At 40.0% G+C, this 19,264-nt stretch overlaps 4 protein-coding genes across 4 annotated transcripts; 1 reads left to right on the top strand and 3 right to left on the bottom strand.

Annotated features, from left to right (window-relative positions):
* Positions 1 to 3,532: 3,532 nt before the first annotated feature.
* On the bottom strand, positions 3,533 to 8,535 carry LOC133018211 (COP9 signalosome complex subunit 9). The gene is made up of 3 exons (XM_061084529.1): positions 8,356 to 8,535; positions 7,380 to 7,452; positions 3,533 to 4,166 (listed from the first exon to the last, which is right to left on the bottom strand). The coding sequence occupies exons 1-3, from the start codon at positions 8,449 to 8,451 to the stop codon at positions 4,129 to 4,131; spliced, it is 207 nt and encodes a 68-aa protein (XP_060940512.1). The 5' UTR covers positions 8,452 to 8,535; the 3' UTR covers positions 3,533 to 4,128.
* Positions 8,536 to 9,748: 1,213 nt separating this feature from the next.
* apoda.1 (apolipoprotein Da, duplicate 1) lies at positions 9,749 to 10,646 on the bottom strand. The gene is made up of 4 exons (XM_061085073.1): positions 10,530 to 10,646; positions 10,255 to 10,376; positions 10,078 to 10,163; positions 9,749 to 9,984 (listed from the first exon to the last, which is right to left on the bottom strand). The coding sequence occupies exons 1-4, from the start codon at positions 10,644 to 10,646 to the stop codon at positions 9,749 to 9,751; spliced, it is 561 nt and encodes a 186-aa protein (XP_060941056.1).
* A 3,333-nt stretch (positions 10,647 to 13,979) lies between these two features.
* Positions 13,980 to 15,148, top strand: LOC133018640 (apolipoprotein D-like). The gene is made up of 4 exons (XM_061085053.1): positions 13,980 to 14,099; positions 14,270 to 14,391; positions 14,699 to 14,787; positions 14,907 to 15,148. The coding sequence occupies exons 1-4, from the start codon at positions 13,980 to 13,982 to the stop codon at positions 15,146 to 15,148; spliced, it is 573 nt and encodes a 190-aa protein (XP_060941036.1).
* A 1,658-nt stretch (positions 15,149 to 16,806) lies between these two features.
* LOC133018674 (apolipoprotein D-like) lies at positions 16,807 to 18,239 on the bottom strand. Its single transcript, XM_061085091.1, has 4 exons — positions 18,108 to 18,239; positions 17,823 to 17,944; positions 17,227 to 17,315; positions 16,807 to 17,045 (listed from the first exon to the last, which is right to left on the bottom strand). Exons 1-4 carry the CDS (start codon positions 18,225 to 18,227, stop codon positions 16,807 to 16,809), a joined length of 570 nt encoding a protein of 189 aa, XP_060941074.1. The 5' UTR covers positions 18,228 to 18,239.
* Between the last annotated feature and the right edge of the window lie 1,025 nt (positions 18,240 to 19,264).

The following is a 19,264-nucleotide window of genomic DNA, read 5'->3' as shown; positions in this document are numbered from 1 at the left end:
GAACATTAACAAGGTGCCATTTAGCGCCGGGTTTCTTTCCTCACAGGTTTGGAATTCGGGGTCATCGTGCGAGGTGACACTTTGTCTAGGCCTCTAGTTGATTTTCAGATTTGAAAATTTACATAAATTGCTCAGTGGGTGTGAACTTAAAAAACTCTGAGCTGTTAAATCCACTCAACAGGAGGCCTCCGTTTCTGGGGCACCGATTTATGAAGAAGCGCCTGCAGCTGTGGCTGGGGTGGCTCTGATAAAACATGCAGTGGAAACAGGAGAGCAAGAGGTAGTCGGGATATTCATGGTTCTCTCCTGATGATGCACCAGGAAATGAAAAACATGCATAAACACAAAGTAGATAACAACAACTTCCTGAACTGGAACATTTCCTTAAAAGTTTTTCTCTTTTAGTGCATCATCTCTATAAAAAGTCTTCATGGCAACAGACTGCGTGAATCAAATGTACCTCTGAAATATGAGCTGTGTTGCATCACTTTATTGACACGTGTGTGAGTGATATAGTCCAGGATCAGAGGAGCGTGAGTCCCTTCATTGATGCAATGATGCAGTTTCTAAGCAGTGGTTGCACCAGCTTTGATAACGTTCACCAACTGTGACTGACTAATGTCTAGTGAGTGTTACTCAGCTCAAATCTCTATCAGAACGGTAAGTGTATTTAAACCATCTGTCATTTCTTTAAAAAAAAAAAGGCCACTTTCTTGCATGTGCATGTTTTTTTGTTTTTTTATTGGACAGCATGGAAGCTGGAGTCATTAGAGGCACAAGGCCACATACAGCAGGACACTAATGAAGCAAACTGCTGTAGAAGCCATGAGGAGCAGCATGCCAACACCGCTGTTTGTTCGGTGCAGGCGGATTGTGCCACGTAGCCTGTAGAGCCTGCATCAGAACAACACACACACACACACATTTATATAGGTGCATAGCAGCATATACAGCCCTATCAGACGAACGCTATTATCCACAAACCCCAATGTTCCAGAGGTTTTCTTTTCCAGTCATTTAAAAAAAAATTGTATTAAGGTAAATATTACATCAACAAATCTTATAAGATTACGTCAGTTGAGCAATTTTCAAGTTTTTTTGGGGATGTTTGCTTTCGGACACTATAGTGACCAGATGTTCACAATTCTTGGATTATTTTAGATTGTATTATCTAGTTTCAAGTCATAGTTTTTCAATGAGTTGACCTCCATCACAGTATTTCCACAAACTTCCTCGTAACTGTAGAAGTACTTTGGCTGTGAATCACTTAAAGCAACAATATGCAACTTTTTCTGACTTTAAATAGCAGCTTCAATATTAGTTTGATGCTTCACGGAGTTGGAATAGAGAGAATATTTCCTTTTTCATTCTCCCTCCTCAGCCTGAGAGTCTGTTCTTGTAACTTCAGTGATTGGGTACAATCTCCTGTGAGAAGAGTGGAACTGACTCACAGTTGCAGATTAAATTGGTAGAACCAGGCCCAGCAAGTTCAGGAGTAATATTGAACCTCGGATCAGTTCATTAAAACGGGGTTTGTCTCCAATATTCAGCCGGGCTGCCTTTAAAATATGAAGACTTTCTGAACAGAGTTTGGTGGATTTGATACAGCAGCAGTTCTTCTGGGTCAGACTGCCGAGGATCGTGAGGAACATCCACCATTTGAAACGATTAATCACTTGAACACAAAGCCTAATCAATCCCTGTGTGTTGCTTAGGAGGGCGCTGTTGCTGTACAGCTTTAGATATACATATTAACTCATTTTGATTCCTATATTTACTCTATTAAGCTAAATATATTTATCTATTATGGTTATTATGCATTACACGTCATCTGCTCCTTAATTCCTTAATGTTGCTTTTGGTCAAACACACATAATTCACAATCACGCTCATATACGTCATATTTGTGACCCAGGACTGCTTCCCCCTTGCATGACAGAGGATGACTCCACCTTGGCTGTGATCTCTGCAGTTCAGTTGTTTAAGAATAAGTGGGACAGTTACACAAGGAGACAAAAGGACAGAGCAGCCATCAGGAGATATTTCTGTCTCTTTCACTATACAGGACAATTCACAAGAACTTAACAGACTTGGGCTAAAAGAAACAGATCAAGTGTCGACAGAAGCTGTCGAACGTGTTTATGTAAACTCTGTAGACTTACAGCTGGGACTGACTCACAATCTTTCAAAGTTATGTATCAGCAGGACCTTGTTGCTGCTGCTGCCCCATCACTTCTTCACGTAACTTGGATATTCTGGCTTCATCTCTGGATAGTTGGAGGAAGTGGAGACATGTTGTATAAGACACATTTAGATTAAGCATTATAATAACTAGAATAATATCTAAATGTATACAGGGATTGTTTTTTAGGGATTACACTCTGCAGTAAGAATGATTTTGGATCCTTTACAGATTAAATCTTCTCTGGAGAATCTGAATCATGAGTTTCTCAAACCTTTTCAATAAAGTGGATTATCCCCCGACACCTCTGTTAACGGGCCCTGATCCCAGACCCTGTTCTTTATGTTGCAAACCCCAGTTAGACGTCAGTGTGAGAACTGCTGGTTTAAGCCCTGTGGACACTCTGTAGTGCAATTAATACCATTGTCTTGTACATGACTGTGGAGCTTGTGCCGACAGCGCAGTTCTCTGTTTTGCTGAATCTGTGGAAGCTGGTAAAAACCTACACTTTGCATTTTGTGCTCTTCAAAGCCTCTTATCAGTCTCTGCTGGTGCTGAACAGTAATAAAGGCCCAATATGTTCTGACCTTCACCTCAGCACTCTGATTGGTGCTGATGTTGAGGGAGTGTCTCAATATACAGTAAATACTCTGATCAAATCTACCTGAGTGATGAACTGAGAAGGAAAGATACCATGTGCTGCAAAGTAAAAGCTTTTTGAAGCTGTCTTTTCAGACAGTGTAATCTCCTGTTTACCTATAGACTGACAGCTGCAGAACACATTTTATTGCTTCTCACATAGGCAGCAAGGTATTGGTTTCTGTTTGAAACCTTTTATATATTGGTTGCAAGATGCTTTATGTTTTTCAATCTTCGCTTCATATTCCTGGAAGAAACTATAAGACACTATGAGAAGTTGTTTATCGATGCAGCTTTGCTCATTATCTGCCCAATTAGAGCAAAGCATTTCCATTTTCTCGTCTTGAGCACTTGAGGAACTTCTAAAGAAACTTGATTTCATAGCCAAACCAAAAAATGCTTTTAAAATATGAAGATCATGTGATATGACAAACAGCTCCAGAACTGGGACCCATTTAATGATCCCACTGGTTTTCAATAAATTAGTTACACCAGAAAACATTTGAATCATGAGCTTTGAATAAATACTTGAGTTAGTAGATTGCATCATCTTCTCTTTTACCCCAAAGGTTTGTACAATTTTTATTTCAAAGAATTGAATATAGAATAAAAACACATATAAATATATATTGAATGCATCTTTGAGAATCCACATCCATAAATATAATTCACTTTAGTGTATAGAAAAAAAAAAACACATTCACTGCTTCATTAATCCAAAGTTCGGTTTATTGAGTTTCAACCAGTCACTTCCAATACAAGCACAGAAGTGTGGTTGCGTAACGACTGTACACATATGTACAAATGGATAACGCAACAGAAGACACTGTTCTAACAACCAAATGCACAGAATGTATGTGACTATCGCACACGGTCTCACAGAATAATTTAACAATTTTACCAGACCATCACTTATCATATACCATCTGCAGCATGTTTAAGGGCGACAGCGTATGGAGCCTCTGCCCATCACATGTATAATTATGTTCCTAACAGGTGTTCTCCAGCACACAGAAACCTGCAATCCAGTCTAGAAGGAGCCGAAGACACGAGCACGATACAAGCTCATAATTTGAACATGCCATATATGAAGGAATTCTTGGGATCTTAAGAATTTCACAACATCTGGAGATGGTGACGACTCTTTAAGGATGTTTTTAAAAAAGCCTGAAACTAGGACAACTATGAAGGGAAATTGTATGTCATTAGACAGTAAATGGCCGGTTTGCTTTCCACAAAAAAAAAGTGGTGTGGAGCTGGAGTGTGAATATCATCCATCACTGCTCTGAGGACATGTCTTTAATCCTTCACTGGATGTCATCGTCGTCAAACAGATCTTCAAAATCTGTGGGAGAAAAAACATAAAACACAATTATTCCACTAAAGTGACATAACAGCTGGATAACAAAACTATGGCTGTGTTTTAAAAGTTTCTGCAGGCCAGGCATTTTCTCATAAAGCAGTCTTTTGGGTCGCTGGGTGATAAAAGTAAAAGGATCTGGGAATGCACTTGGTGAGAAGTCTGCGGAGTGGCCTTCCTGTGGCTCTGACAGTTTGTGAGGTCAAGGGTCAGCAGGAGAACTGCATGAACACGCTGGATAATATGTGCCACATCCTCTGCAGCAGGTAAGCCGCATTTAACACTCTACAAATCCAGATAAAAGGGAAAATACACTTTCATTTTTGCAGACAATCCCTGTTATGAGTTATAACAGTTCGTCTGACCTGTGGTGCTGTACTGTTTATTTACTGCAACTTCACAATTAACTTTTTGCTATTTTTACATTCTGTTTTCAAGGGCTGTCACCGTTAGTTGGGAGACAGTTGATTTGTGACCCTTTTGATAATTGTCTATTTATTTTAATCATCTTTCAAGAAGACTATGCCACAGATTCTCTAGAGCGATAATCTAAAGAAATCAATTATCTTTGAGTTTTGACTAAAATAAGCAATACATCATCTTGGGCTATGGAAAATGATTACTGTCCATTTCTATACTATTGGACACATTAGTGATTACTTAATAGTTGATGAAAATAATCAGCAGATTGCACCTCCAGTGTTTTCCTGGTCAAATAAAAACTGTGGTTATAAACAAATTGTTTTCAAATGTTATCGAATTAACCCTGTATGTCGAAAACAGCATCATAAGTCCTCACTTTATATTAAAGGGTCTAGTCTACATGCAGTGTGTGGAGCCTGAACACAGGAATTTGGTCTGAATACGTGTTGTCTGTATTGTGCAAAAGTGGCGTTTTCAAACATGTCATCAAACATACAAAACACAGACGAGACAAACAGACATGATGGAAAACAATATTTGAAGTCTAATTAAAAGGCACAAACACATGACCTGGAATGAAAGACCGGTAACCTTCAGGTGACATTACTCCTGACACCATGTTGTAAACGCTGAGAAAATGTTTTAGCTGTGTGGCAGTTGCTCAATAGATTTTGATAGATACAGGTTGTCTACATAACAATATAAATCTAGAACTATCAGTCTGTGGTTGTGTGCCTCAACCATTGACCATCAAAGTCTTAACAGTTCAACTGCGAGTTGAAGTGAACATTTGTGGCAGATTTTAAAGGATTCCTCGAGATGTTACTGAGATACCGTGTATCTCAGTAACATTGCTGTTTTGTGAGGTCACAGCGGCCTTGACCTTTGACCACCAAAATGTAAACAGTTCATCCTTGGTTCCAAGTGAACATTTCAAATTTTAAGAATTTACCTTCTGGAGTTCTTGAGATCATTTGCTCATAAGATTCAGATAGAAAAACAATCCGGAGAGAATAACGCCTCCAGCCACTGGCTGTCAGCAGCACTGAGGCCAAATGAGATGTGAAAGAGGATCTTATTTCTATCACCCACTCCCACAATAAACCGTGGATACAATGACTGAATACGAGCCTGAATACTACTGCATTTGGAAAATGATTCCAACAACCTCATTTCCAAAAGACCAGGTTTATGTTTAAAATATTTAACCATGTTATTTACACTGCAGCTTCAAATCAGTCTCATGTCAAAACATTTAGGACTAAACCTAAAGAGACCTAAACACAATAAAGTTCCCACAGAAATCCTGTAGCCTGGATATTTCACAGCAATGTGGAACAACACAGATTAACAGACACTGTCACGGCACTTGTACTTCTGTGACTGAAAGAATTAAGCGAGTTAGACGGCGATTGTTTTAATGAATGAACGTTTAAAATCCTTTTACGAAAGTAGGCCGGGGGATTGGGAGCTGCGTTCAACGAGCCTAGGAACAGCTAAGTGGCACACATCTCAATCAGAGGGGGAATAAAGGCTGCCCCCCTAAATGAGCCTCATACAAAGCACATCCACAGAGTTCCCGCTGAGAAGTCTGCGTGGAATCTGTGTTGCATATGGCAAGAGGTTGTGGCTGTTTGATGTAGCAGCGCCTCGAGACAGCGATCACACTCCATTATAAAATGCAGTTTGTAAAAAAGGGGGGGGGGGGGCTTCAAGGAATGTTTTGGGGCCAGTAAAGAAGCTTCCTGCTGTGGAACCAGCAACTCACGCCCTAGGGCTGAAATAAACCCATCATGTGCTGAAAGATTCAATCTGCACTGACTGACGATTTCCTATTCGACGATGACAGACTCCTCAGCTCACTTAAAATGACAGAGTAAGCTAAAATAACCTTTTATTTATTTAGTAGATCGCTTTAAGAGGATATTTGCGGCTCAGGGGGACGTATTATAAACATTTAAATAAATTAAAAATAAATAAAAAGTCAAATTTGAAGTCTGTGACAGAGCTTGTGCTTGTTGATTCTGAATCTGTGGGAATCTGTGCTTCTGCCAACATCTCTGGGAAAAGAAAACTAACTAACTGGCATCTGGGCTTTTTAAACACACAAGTTTGGTTGCTGAAAAGAAAACACGTCTATATCTCACACACGCTCCTTTCTGCATCAGTGTAAACCTCCTCAAATTAAAGTTGAGACCTAGCACTTGAAATATGACAAATATTATTCTTTATTTCAGAAAGAAGTCACTAAAGCCCAGAACAGAAAATGTGTAACTGCACCAACTTCCAGTCTGCTCTGCATGTGGGTTTGTGTATTTCTCTCATGCCAAATCACAAACCTACTTCAAAACATCTGCTTACTGAAAGAAATAAAAACAAAACTTGAGCCAGTTGTAAAGTATAGTGGGCTTTAAAAAAAAAAGCATACAGCAGGAAAACATGACAATGCTGCTGTAACCAAAAGATGGTTTAGAATATAAAAGGTGAAACCAGTGACCTCATTGGGGCGATAAATATCCTTTTAAAGGCATCTCGCTCTTTTCAAAATCAGTAATTAATAAAAGTCAATATAGGCTTTGTTTAGAATACACATATCCTTTTCTTATTTCTTATCTGTTGTCATCAAAATCATTATTTCTCCAATACAGAGCAGTACATGGAGAATGTGATTTGTGAGCATTAGTTTCAGACAATGTGCGAACTTGACATTTCAATGCAGGGTTCAGACCCCAGAGTTCGAGGGACAAGCAGTGAAGAATGCACATGAATCTTTACCGTTGAAGAAGTCTGCGTGAACTGCCTTCTCGCTGGCAGCCAGGTCCATGAGCAGTCCTGTGCTTCCCCCAGCCTGTCGGAGAACAAACATGCAGCTCAGAGGCACAGATTTTACACCAGGAAGTCAGAGACAAGCAGAGCAAAGGATCAAAAGCAGCCTTTCAAGCAGCTCCTCTGAGAGATCCAGTGTCTAGACAGCAGGGTCAGAAACACATGGTTTACATAGTCTGTGCTTTCAACTCTTTGTTGCATAATAAAATACAAGGTTGATGTAAGCAGTTTCCGTTGTCGGGTGAATTTCTTTCATGGGACATTTAAAAACACTAGAGTTAACTCAAGTGTCGTACAATAAAAAACAGGAAGTGTACGAGGAATTAAACAATGTAAAATGAACTGGAAAAAGCTTTAGTCAGACACAAGGTGGCGATCGAGAAGGTTTGGCTTCACTTTTTGGAAGAAGTGGTGTTGTCCATCTTTATATGACGTCTATGATACCATGTCACAAAGCTAAACTCAAACTGGTTTCATGAACACGAGTCCAATGTGAATCCGACAAACCCCATCAATGAAGAGGAAGACCATGGGACTTGGAGCATCAATGTGCAGAAAACAAACGTGATGAAGAGTTTCCAATGGGCTGTTTTTAGCATTAGCATGGAGTTCATGTTAAAGTGCTCATTGTTAGCTGACTGGTTTATTTTATTTGTTAGTTTCACTCACAGGTGAATTAACGCTAAAATAAAAGTCCCATGCTAATCAAAATCAATGTGTCACAATGAGGAAATACACATGAACGTTATCATTAGTTCAATATTTAACTGTCTACCACTTCTAGCTAAGTTAGTGACTGATAAACAAATAAATATTATCCTGTAAAGACAATAACAGAGGCAACGAGAGAAGCTAGCTGCAGCTAATCAGCTCATTTGTTTACGATGCTCGCTGCTATTTGGCATTAGCATGTAAGCTAACAAACCTCGTCCAGGTCCACGTAGGGTCCAGCGCCTTCGGGAAACATCTCATCCACGGCTGGTTTCATGGCGGTGGAGTTGGACTGGTCCTTCAGAGGCATAGATGAACGAGGTCTGTAACATTAATGAGTTTCTGTCCAGGGTTTCTCACGCTGCTCTATGCTAGAGGAGATACACAGCTGGTGTGCTCGGGAAGAATGGTCCGGAGTGAAAGTCACACCGCAACACAAAGGTTCCGCTGCTCTTATGATGAGAGTGTGTCTTGAGCCATCATTTCACTGACTTTTTATACCAGATAGATAGATAGATAGATAGATAGATAGATAGATAGATAGATAGATAGATAGATAGATAGATAGATAGATAGATAGATAGATAGATAGATAGATAGATAGATAGATAGATAGATAGATAGATAGATAGATAGATAGATAGATAGATAGATAGATAGATAGATAGATAGATAGATAGATAGATAGATAGATAGATAGATAGATAGATAGATAGATAGATAGATAGATAGATAGATAGATAGATAGATAGATAGATAGATAGATAGATAGATAGATAGATAGATAGATTTTCTTGTGATCTTATGTTGTATTATTTGTGAAGCAATTTTAACCTTGTTTAGATGACTACTATACAAATAAATGTATTATTATATTTTTTTCTCTACATTATTAGAAATAATCTGCAGATTATTCAGTCATACCTGGGATGCACACATACACATAACAGATAAAGACTCATCCTCAAAAACATCATAATGTTCAACTTGCCAGCACGTCTTGATTAATTATTAATTCCAAACTATATTTACTATCAATATTTTGGCAAAGTTAAACAGTTAACCAATCAAGTGGTTATATTTAAAAGTTCCTACTTTAAACACTGATAAACATACAAATATGTTTTATTAAAATCGTGTTTGAGAGGTAGAGATTGCACATTGGAATCAAGGAAGATCACATGAGGTAGGTTTGACAGACTTTATTCACTCTAATTAGATGTGTCATGCTTTCCAGTTTCTGGTATAATCAGATCAGATTAAATATCATTTGATTCCACATCTTTCTACAGGAAATGAAACACACATTTTTTAGCCTCACAGGGCAAAGCTGGGCAGAACATTTCTATCATATAATCACAATCAGTGATGATGTGCAAATCAAAAGGTGGGGAAACTACAACTTGGTATCTGTGCGGTTAAACATAAAACGACATCACACCAAGCTCAAGAAAACACATAAAACACATTCGACTCTGGTCTGTTGCACAAACCAAATAACAGAGCTGAGTCTACTCTAGACCTCCTGGCCTCAATCATCTCAGAATATAAGTCATCTTCTCCCTCTAACAGCCCCATCTTGTATTCGCACCGCAGCCCCCTGCTGCTCACAGGGTTTTGTCACAGCCCTGCTGCTTGCTGGCAATCATCCTGCTCACGTCGATGTTGTTGTTGCCGAAGGTCTCCTTGGCCTTCTCCACGGTGGCGTCGGGTAGGGTTCGTGTTCGGCTCAGGATCCAGGCAAAGTCCACGTGGAAGAGCCTGAGGATGTCTGTGCAGGAATACACCAGAGCCGTGGTGGTGTAGTCCGTGGACAGGATCCAATACGGGGAGTAGGGCAGGACTGTGGTGGCGAGAAACAAGGAATCCATTAAAATGCTTTCTTCTGTTCAAATTGACACAAAGCAGCAGGAGTTTAATGTATAGTTGTTCTCACCATAGGAATAACTTATCCCCAGCTTGGCCGGATTCTTAATGTCTTCTATGACTCCGTTGCCTTCGATTTTCCTCAGCTCTCCTTTTCTGTTCAATTCCAGACAATCACATGTTTTAAAAGAGATACACCTCATGCCATCATCACATCCCGATTTCACATTTGGAGAAAGATACTCACAGTATTTCAGAGCTGACCACTCGGATGGACTTGTCCGTCCTCATGGTGAAGTTGGTCTCGATGCATCGGCCCTTCTCAAACTGGGCCGGCAGTTTGGCAATTTCAAACCACCTGCCCATGAACTGTGAGGGTAAAGGAAAAAGGAAAAGCATCAATTCCTCTACATATTTATTCGGTGAGACGTTAAGTTTAGTTTACTTAGCTCCACCTAAACAAACAACTTTAGTTAAATTCTCTTTTAACATACATCTACACCCAGAGACTATTTTCAGTACCAGCTTGAGGTTGAACGCAGGTTGAACAGACGGTTCTGGACACGGACCCCAGTGAGGAACCTGAGCCCAGGTGAGTGGGAGAACCAGCACGAAAGCCAGAGCTGAAGATAACTTCATAGTGAGAACGGCTTTTGTTTCCTGCAACAGATATAAACAATGTAAATAAGGCAACAAATTACTGAAATGTAACATAAAATACAGTGCGATGCATTCACATCATTACTAAAAGGGAAAGTTTACTTGGCAAATATTCTTATCTTCCAGCTATTGAACCTCAGTTTAGGAAAACAAACATTATTGTCTCTCTTCTCTAATGTGTTCTGTTGTTTTAATATTTATATACTTCACTAGATATTATTTCTTACCTCTGTGGCCTCTTTGCTTCAGACTTGTCTTCTCTTCCTCCGACAAACTCCGCTGTCTGAATTAGAGACGTCGCTCTGCGCGAGGTTTTGCAGCACTGCCACTCTGTGTCATCAATGGCTGTCTTTGTAAGGAGCCTTATTCCAGACTTGAAGCAAACCATTAGCAAATTGGAGTCACAGGGGACATACCAGCAGAAACGTTATAAAACAATCTGGATGCTCTCCTCCCTCAGATGCATAGAAATGTGGATTTATTGTTTCATGTTTCTATAGAATACGTGAAGGTTTGCATTCATAGATGCAAACTCCATCTGGGCCAATTAAAGTTGAAGAAGTTGGAGGATCCAGTTTATTTTTTCAAACCTAAAAATGACCTGCAGGGTTTTACAAAGCAGTTGACTAAATCAATAAGATTCGATCTGAATCAACAATATGTTTTTCACGTCACAGTTTATCAGGAACCGTTTGAGTCATGGTGAATGTGGATCTGTGCGTCCTCAGCTTCTTCAGGAATGTATTTTTGGCGATCTCCTGACTTTTCATCTAATTAGTGGCCAGTGGGTCGGACTGCAGCTTTACTGGGCAGCTTCCAAGTGTGAACAGTATTCCTGACAACAAGAAACTAGAGAATATCCAAATCTTACCACTACTGGTTTATCCATCTGTTTTTAATACTTTAATGTCTACTCAATGTTTTACAAGAATTAAAGACCCTCAGAGATAAGGGTCCTGTCTCATAGTCACACACATAACACTGATCTCCCTGTGTTTATTACAAATGAACCAACATCCATTTATAAAAATTTAAAAAAAGCTAAACAAACATGTTCTTATTCTGCAAATGTTTAAAAGTGCAAGTCAATGCACTGAATTGAAACAAGAAATAAAAAGCCCAAATGGCGATGAAATGTGGAGTGAATCCTAACTGCCCAGCAGAGCTGTCGGAGTTCAGTTACAAATTAAATTCCACATGGCTCTCTCGCTCAGACGCTGCTTGTTAGTTAATCCTATAGACAGGTTCTGTATCAGAGTCTACAGCCTGACTTTTAAATATGTCCTGGTGCAATGAGCCGCAACCCTTTAACACTCAAAAACGGTTTGAACCAAACACTGTCAATTACATGCAAACACTATTAACTCCTGTCGGCTTCCAGACACAGCAACACGACTACAAACAAGGTTGAACTAAAGAAGAGAAAGATCAGAAGGTTCAATTTCCATCGACTTATTAGCTGCAGCTCCACATAAATGAAAGCCTGGTGAAAGGTGTCGGTTTCTGGGTGGAAGTAATGAGCTCGACTGGTCAGAGCACGATGAAGAACAAACAATCACACTGACCTATTCTGTTTCAATGGAGAAGAAATCAAAGGCTGAGGAATGTAAAAGAAGTGGAATTCAGACTGGAGCGTTTCAGCAAAACATTTCACCCACATACTTTCCTCCATATTTCATCACATGCCGGTTTCTGTCTATTCTTGTCTTTAATTTGTTCATTCGAGTTTTACTTTTGCTATTCATTCCCTGCAGAGCTGCTTTGATGGTTTGGTTCTTGGATCTTTTTTTCTGTGTCTGTAGATGGCGCTCTTTTCATGTCTTTTCATCCAGGAATTCCATCACTAGTCATGCTGAGCCAATCCAAGCAGTGCTGTGGGAAACACGCACCTAAAAAACCTTTTAGTTATCATAGTAGGCTTCATTATTTTACATGATATGTTTGGTCATTATTATAGTGTGATTGTTTAAATGGTGTATTTTATTGTTTTAATAACATTTTCTTCTCTGATCTTATTTGTCTTAGTCCTGAAATGTTTCAATCGTTCTTCAGTCATGTAAAGCCCTTTGTAACAGTTGTATACAAAGTGTTGTATAAAGAAGGATATTTTATTATCATTATTAGTATTATTATTATTTATTTATATAGTTATGTTGTCTGTGAAAGAAATTATCATGATCTAATATACATTTTGAAACAGATGCTATGTTATGTGACCGATAGTAAAGACTGTCATGCCACAACACATGACGTCACGCTGGGGCTCCTGCCACCTGTGTACACTCACACTCATACACACACACAAACACACACAAACACACTAGAGGATAAACATGTTCACGTGTGTGGTAACACACAGAGATCATGAGAATAGTTCCTGCTGCTGAGGCACAACAAAGGTCACATAACCTCATCTGTGACCTTTCACCAAACTTACATTAACATACATAACGTAATATTTCCCTGTTTATTTTTTCATTATTCACCTTTCTAGTTTTACGACTCTTGACACACTGAATGAACTTCTTACAATAAATTAGTTAAATTGTAAAGGTCTTGCTTGTATTAACTTTGTATTCATAGAAACAAGGATCATTCACTGTATAACCTGGTGAGCATTAACTCCGAGCTGACTGAGGTGATCGTTTGGTTCAGGATTTCCACGAAAACATGTGGAAGGATTGAATATAGGCCAAGAAAGAAGCTATTCAGTCCTTAATTTATGACAGAATTATAATGTATTAATCTGATTATCAGTATATCTGCGTGGCTGCATGACGCTGCGGCTGTGATGCAACAGTCTATTTGAAAAGTAATGAATTTACTGTTTTTATATAACTTGAGATTATATACTGTACCTTATTTGTAGTTTTCACATTTCATATTTTGGGGAAGTAATATCCGTGTCATTATGGGCTTCCCCTAAGTCTTGATACCATCGCTGACCTGTCAATGGAGGGAGGCCTGTTTGAACAGTGTCTTCATTTGAACAGGTGCCAGCTCTCACACATCACAAACGTTTGTCATGAAAACACAGAGGAGAGGCCCAGGAATGTGATCAGAGATAAAGCTCCAGGTTCCTGATCTATAAAAGACCCAGGGAAGCTGCACATCCTGCACACAGGTTGAATAGCTGTAAACTCAGGTAAGCAGGCTGCAGCCACAACTCTGCCTCTGTCCATTTCTGTGCAGGTCTCCTGTTCTTCCCTGTGTGATTCTCTATACAGGTGTTTGGTTCCCTGAGCTCTGCAGCAGGATATTGCCTCTGTAATTGTGCTGTGTGTTCTCTCCTCTGCAGGTTGTGTTGATAAGATGAAGGCCATGCAGGTGATTACCCTGACTCTGCTGTCTGTCCTGGCAGCCAGCGCTCAGAACATCAAGTTCGGCAAATGTCCCAAACCTGATGTTCAGGCCGACTTTGATGCAACCAGGGTGAATACTAAACTCAGAGTTCATTCCTTATCTTTCATTTGCTATTATATTAAACCTCTGCACCACATGAGAAGTGCACAATTCCCGCAAATGCCATTATCAGCAAACAGTCCTGAGTTGCAACAGATACATATTTAGCTCCTCTCTGATATGTTGTATTTTCCCTGCAGTACGTGGGTAGGTGGTATGAGATCATGAAGCTCCCAACAGCCTTCCAGAAAGGCGAGTGCGGCACTGCCACCTACAGCCTGAAGAGCCCAGGAGTCGTCGGAGTCCTGAACAGGGAGCTGCTGTGAGTTTCTGTGTGCATTTTTTCCAAGACTTGTGTAGTTTGATTTCCACAGCTCCAGTTACTCTGTCCTTGTCAAGTCACAGACCTGGAAATACTAATATTCTGTGTTAATGAGGTGTTTTATGTGCACGACATTTCACATAGAGACAGATTATTTGTCCTGCATCTATGAAATCAGAACATTTAGAGAGAATTTCGAGGACACTCAATACATCTAAACTCCAAATGTCTGTATAGAAAAAAGGAAATTCTCATCTAAATTCCTCTTTTCATATGAAGTCTTTTATGTTTTATTCATCTTTTATAGGAAGGACGGAACCACTAATTCTATCACCGGCTCTGCCAAGGCTAAGAACCCCGCCGAGCCTGCCAAGCTGGAGGTTTCCTTCTTTGAAAGTGAGGATGTCTAATTCATTACAGTTTTTATCTTAAAGTTCACTCCTTCATTAAAACCAGTGACTTGTGCTTGGAATATCCCAGCAGCTTTTCACTCTTTTGACTTGTCTCCCCTCCAGATTCTCCCCCTGGTCCCTACTGGGTCCTCTCCACTGATTACGAGGGTCACTCTCTGGTCTACGGCTGCACCGACTTCGGCCTGTTCCGCATGGAGTTCTCCTGGATCCTGAGCAGGGAGCCCACCCTCTCTGAGGAGACCACCCAGGAGCTGCACGCCATCCTGTCCTCCATCGGAGTCAACGTGGACAAGTTGGCCTCCACCGACCAGGACGCAGAGTACTGCAGTGCCATGATCCAGTAGACAGAGGATAGAGGACGACAGTCATGGCATGGCTTGATGTGTGGAGTGTGCAGTTAATACATATATAATATATATATATATATCGCTCTGTTGATCTTGTGCAAAGTCAATGCAATAAACCTGTAGAACGAAATTCATGCTGTGTGTGTTTTGTTTTGAGACCTTGGGCTCATTCTAAATTATAAAAAGGCAAACTGTAGAATTTAAAGCAACAGAATGTCAGTGCCACAGTTCACTTTACATAAAACATTAACATACATAAACACACACACACTCACACTCACACACACACACACACACACACACACACACACACACACAGTTCGTCCTTTCAAGGTCTCACCACACACTCCAACATTACATTATTCCAATGAATGAAACTGTAAAGTAGCTCCAGATAAAAACGTAAACAATACAGCTAATATAATGTGCTACACATTTTATTTTGATAAGTAAGTCCTTGGGGGGGGGGTAGACATGTTGGAAAGATAAATAATTTATACCCATACATTTTATTGTCTAATTGTTATTACTTTATTTGTTTCATCCTCTCACGTTTCCTTCTTGTCAATCTGGTTGCTGAGCTGCTTAAAAATGTAGATTTTTCATCTTAGTTTCATCCAAGAAATTTAGTGTCATTTTTCTGCCTGTGATTGATACATCTGAAGAGGGATGAAAGCAAAACTGTGTGTTTAACATCCGGTCTAATGCAAAAAGAAGACAGAGATATTCGATCTATTAAAGGCAGGTGTCTATGTTTCTATTTTGCCTTCTGATAGGGTTGTTAACAGTAAACATGCAGGTAAGACAGAAGAGAGAAAGAGGAACTTGATTAAGGACAGCAGAGGATATTGTGGTTGTTTTGGATATTTAGAAGATTTCACTGTAAAGTGAAGCTGAAGAGACACAGACATAAATTGGGTTTAAATTTTTAAGGGTGATACCTCAGTTATCTTTCTGTCATTGTCTGTGTGAGGCTGACAGATAACCTGTTTTCCTGGCTTAAACAAACATCCATCCATTATCTTTACCACATCTTCTTTCAGGGTCACATGAGGAATGGGGCCAATCCCATTGGAATCTTGACTTATTTAACCTATACCTAACTTATTTAACCTATAGTGAAGAATTTTTAAACTTGTACTGACAATGGGTTGTTAAACATGTACTGATGACATGTTTGTCATCAGTACATGTTATGGCTTGTTAGCCCATAAAACAATTCTGTCGTACTGGTAACCTCATCAGTTTACATAGGATTACAGCTTGTGATCAGTTCAGCCAAACACTGATAACTCAAAAACTTTACTTGAAGCCTAAAGATGCAAAATTATCCAGTAATTAATCAACACAGAATAAAATTTGTTTTTTAGATTTTTTCTAATTTAGTTATGATTAATGGAAGTAATTAATGTGTGCGGCAACGTGAAAATCATGCTGCCTAGTTCATTAATAATCAATATTGTACTTCATCGGATCCAAACAGAGGCCCACAGAACCGACACCAAAATCTGGCTTTCAGTTTGAATAAGTTTATTGCATTGACTTTGCAAGAGACATCCAGTGACATGAAGACCAGGGAGAGCACAGTCATAAGCAGCACAATACATAACACCCAGTGGTGTGTGGGTCTGTAGGCTAAATCAGGATTATCTCTGTCACTGCATAGCGCTGCAGTAAACTGCATCCTGGTTGGTGGTGAGCAGCTTGTCCACTCTGACTCCGATGGAGGCCAGGGCGCTGTGCAGCTCCTCTATGGTCTCCTCGGGCAGGGTGGGCTCCCTGCTCAGGATCCAGGCGAAGTCCACGTGCAGCACGCCGAGGTCGGTGCAGCTGTAGACCAGGGAGTAGCTGTCGTAGTCGGTGGACAGGACCCAGTACGGGGCAGGGGGAGCGTCTGGAGGTGTGAAAGAGACAGAAAGTCAAGATAACAAATATCCCTGTCTAATGCAAGGATTTAAAATGTCCCAATATGCTTCAACTATACAGAAATCTTAAGAATGATGCTCGATTGGGATATAAAGTTTTGAAAGAATCTGTCCAGGATAGAAGGTTTGGAACAAATGAGGAGTCCTTACTCTCAAAGAAGGAGACCTGCAGCTTGGCGGGCTCAGAGGGGTTCTTAGCCGTGGCAGAGCCGCTGATGGCGTTGATGGAACCATCAGCACTAACAGAGACAGTGAAATGTTAATGAATACAAACATAAACAGTTGAAATGACACCACCTGACTGACTTCATCCTGGTTTTAATGGTTCAAACACAAAAGAGACAAATCTGTGACAAAATGCTGTTGTTTGTTATATTGAGTTACTGAGAGTCACACATCTTAACCAAGATATACAGGCAGAAAATAGAGATGTTTAAGTTTTACAGTGAAATAAACTTAGTTGCATCTCTAAAAACACACATAGGAGTCCAACTCTTCATGAAAAATAATGTTGTCTACATACATATCATTAATAATCATAGTATATACCCTTTTAGGGCTGGATAGTGGGTACAGCCACTTTAATATTTTAAGTACATTTTATGGATAACACACCTATACGCTTACTTTTGAATTCAGGACTTTAACTCATAATTGAGTATTTTATAAGGATCTATTACTAGTTGTACTTCAAGAAAAGGGTTTCTTCTCTGTTAATGTATTACAGGTGTGGACATGATACTCACAGCAGCTCCTTGTTGAGGACACCGACAACTCCAGGGCTTTGCAGGCTGTAGGTGGCAGTGCAGCACTCACCCTTCTGGAAACGGTGTGGCAGTCTCTGGAAGTCGTACCACTTACCAAGATACTGCAGAGGAACCACAGGGGAAAGTAAAGCTCATTGTTAGAGTGCCACGTCTATTCGGTATCAAATTTAGGCCTCAAAAGTTTATTTTGTACATTTATGGGATCTAACAAGAAAAAGAAGCCTTGTTTTCCTGCACTAACAATGAAATGGTTTGTGTGCTCACCCTGGCAGTGTCAAAGTTCTCCTGAACAGCAGGCTTGGGGCATCGTCCGGGCATGATGACCTGAGCGTTAGCTGCCAGGACGGACAGCAGCGTCAGGGAAATCACCTGGATGGCGTTCATCTTTTCTCCACAACCTTTAGAGAGCAGAAGAATAAAAAAAACACACAGTTCAATCGTTCAGTTTCAAAACCAAAGCATCTTAGGAGACATCAGAGAATCACAGCTGTGGTCCTGCTCACCTGTATGTACCGGGCAGCAGTGACGGGCTGAGTTTCGATGGCGTTTTTATGCACCAGCACACCCTCCTTTCTATTTACATGTAGGGTTATTTTGACTGTGTGTGGGAATTGGCACCTGTTCAAGTCATTTGTGTTTAAACAGGCGTCTCATAGAAAGAGAGGACTGACATGTTTGTGCAAAAGTCACAATCGTGCACAGACATGATGATCGCTTCTCATTAATGTACTGTACATTGGTCTAATGCCACATCCTGGTAAATTGGGACAGTATCTTATTAAAACAGCTATTACAGTGATTACTACATTAATTCACCCAGATGATGCATCTCAATGGACAAACACAGTATATTTCAAATACGCTTATTACCAAAAGCTCATGTTGATGCTCGAGGTAAACTCATTTAATGAGCCCCTGAGTTTATATCATTTAATGAGCCCCTGAGTTTACCTCTAGCATCAACATGAGCTTTTGGTGTGTTTGTTAAGTACTTTTCTAGTCTTATCCACCACTCAAAGTTTTATACAATACAAGTTACAATTATCCATTCACACACATATTCAGCACACTGTCAGCACAGCTGCAGGAACAGTTTGGAGGTTCAGAGTCTTGCCAAAGGACACTTCGGCACACAGACTGGGGATCAAACCACTAACCCTCTGGCAGTGGTGGGATATAACAAAGTACATTTACTTTATTATAGTACATCCAGGTACTTTTCCCTTTTGTTCCATCGCAAATATCAGCACGTTTTAGTCCACTGCACTTTCATTACACCTTGCCCTATATGTTCACATTATTTTTATATTTGTAAAAGAACTCAATATCCAGAGGGGAATTGGTCCACTGGTCCAATCAGAGCGGCAGGTAACATTAGACCCCGCCTCCTGCAGCAGCAACATTACTTGAAGAAACACCTG

This window comes from Limanda limanda, chromosome 13, assembly GCF_963576545.1.
Source record: "Limanda limanda chromosome 13, fLimLim1.1, whole genome shotgun sequence".
In the NCBI taxonomy this organism is placed as follows: domain Eukaryota; kingdom Metazoa; phylum Chordata; class Actinopteri; order Pleuronectiformes; family Pleuronectidae; genus Limanda; species Limanda limanda.
Note: the sequence above shows the minus strand (reverse complement) of the source record. Positions and strands in the feature narration are given on the sequence as shown.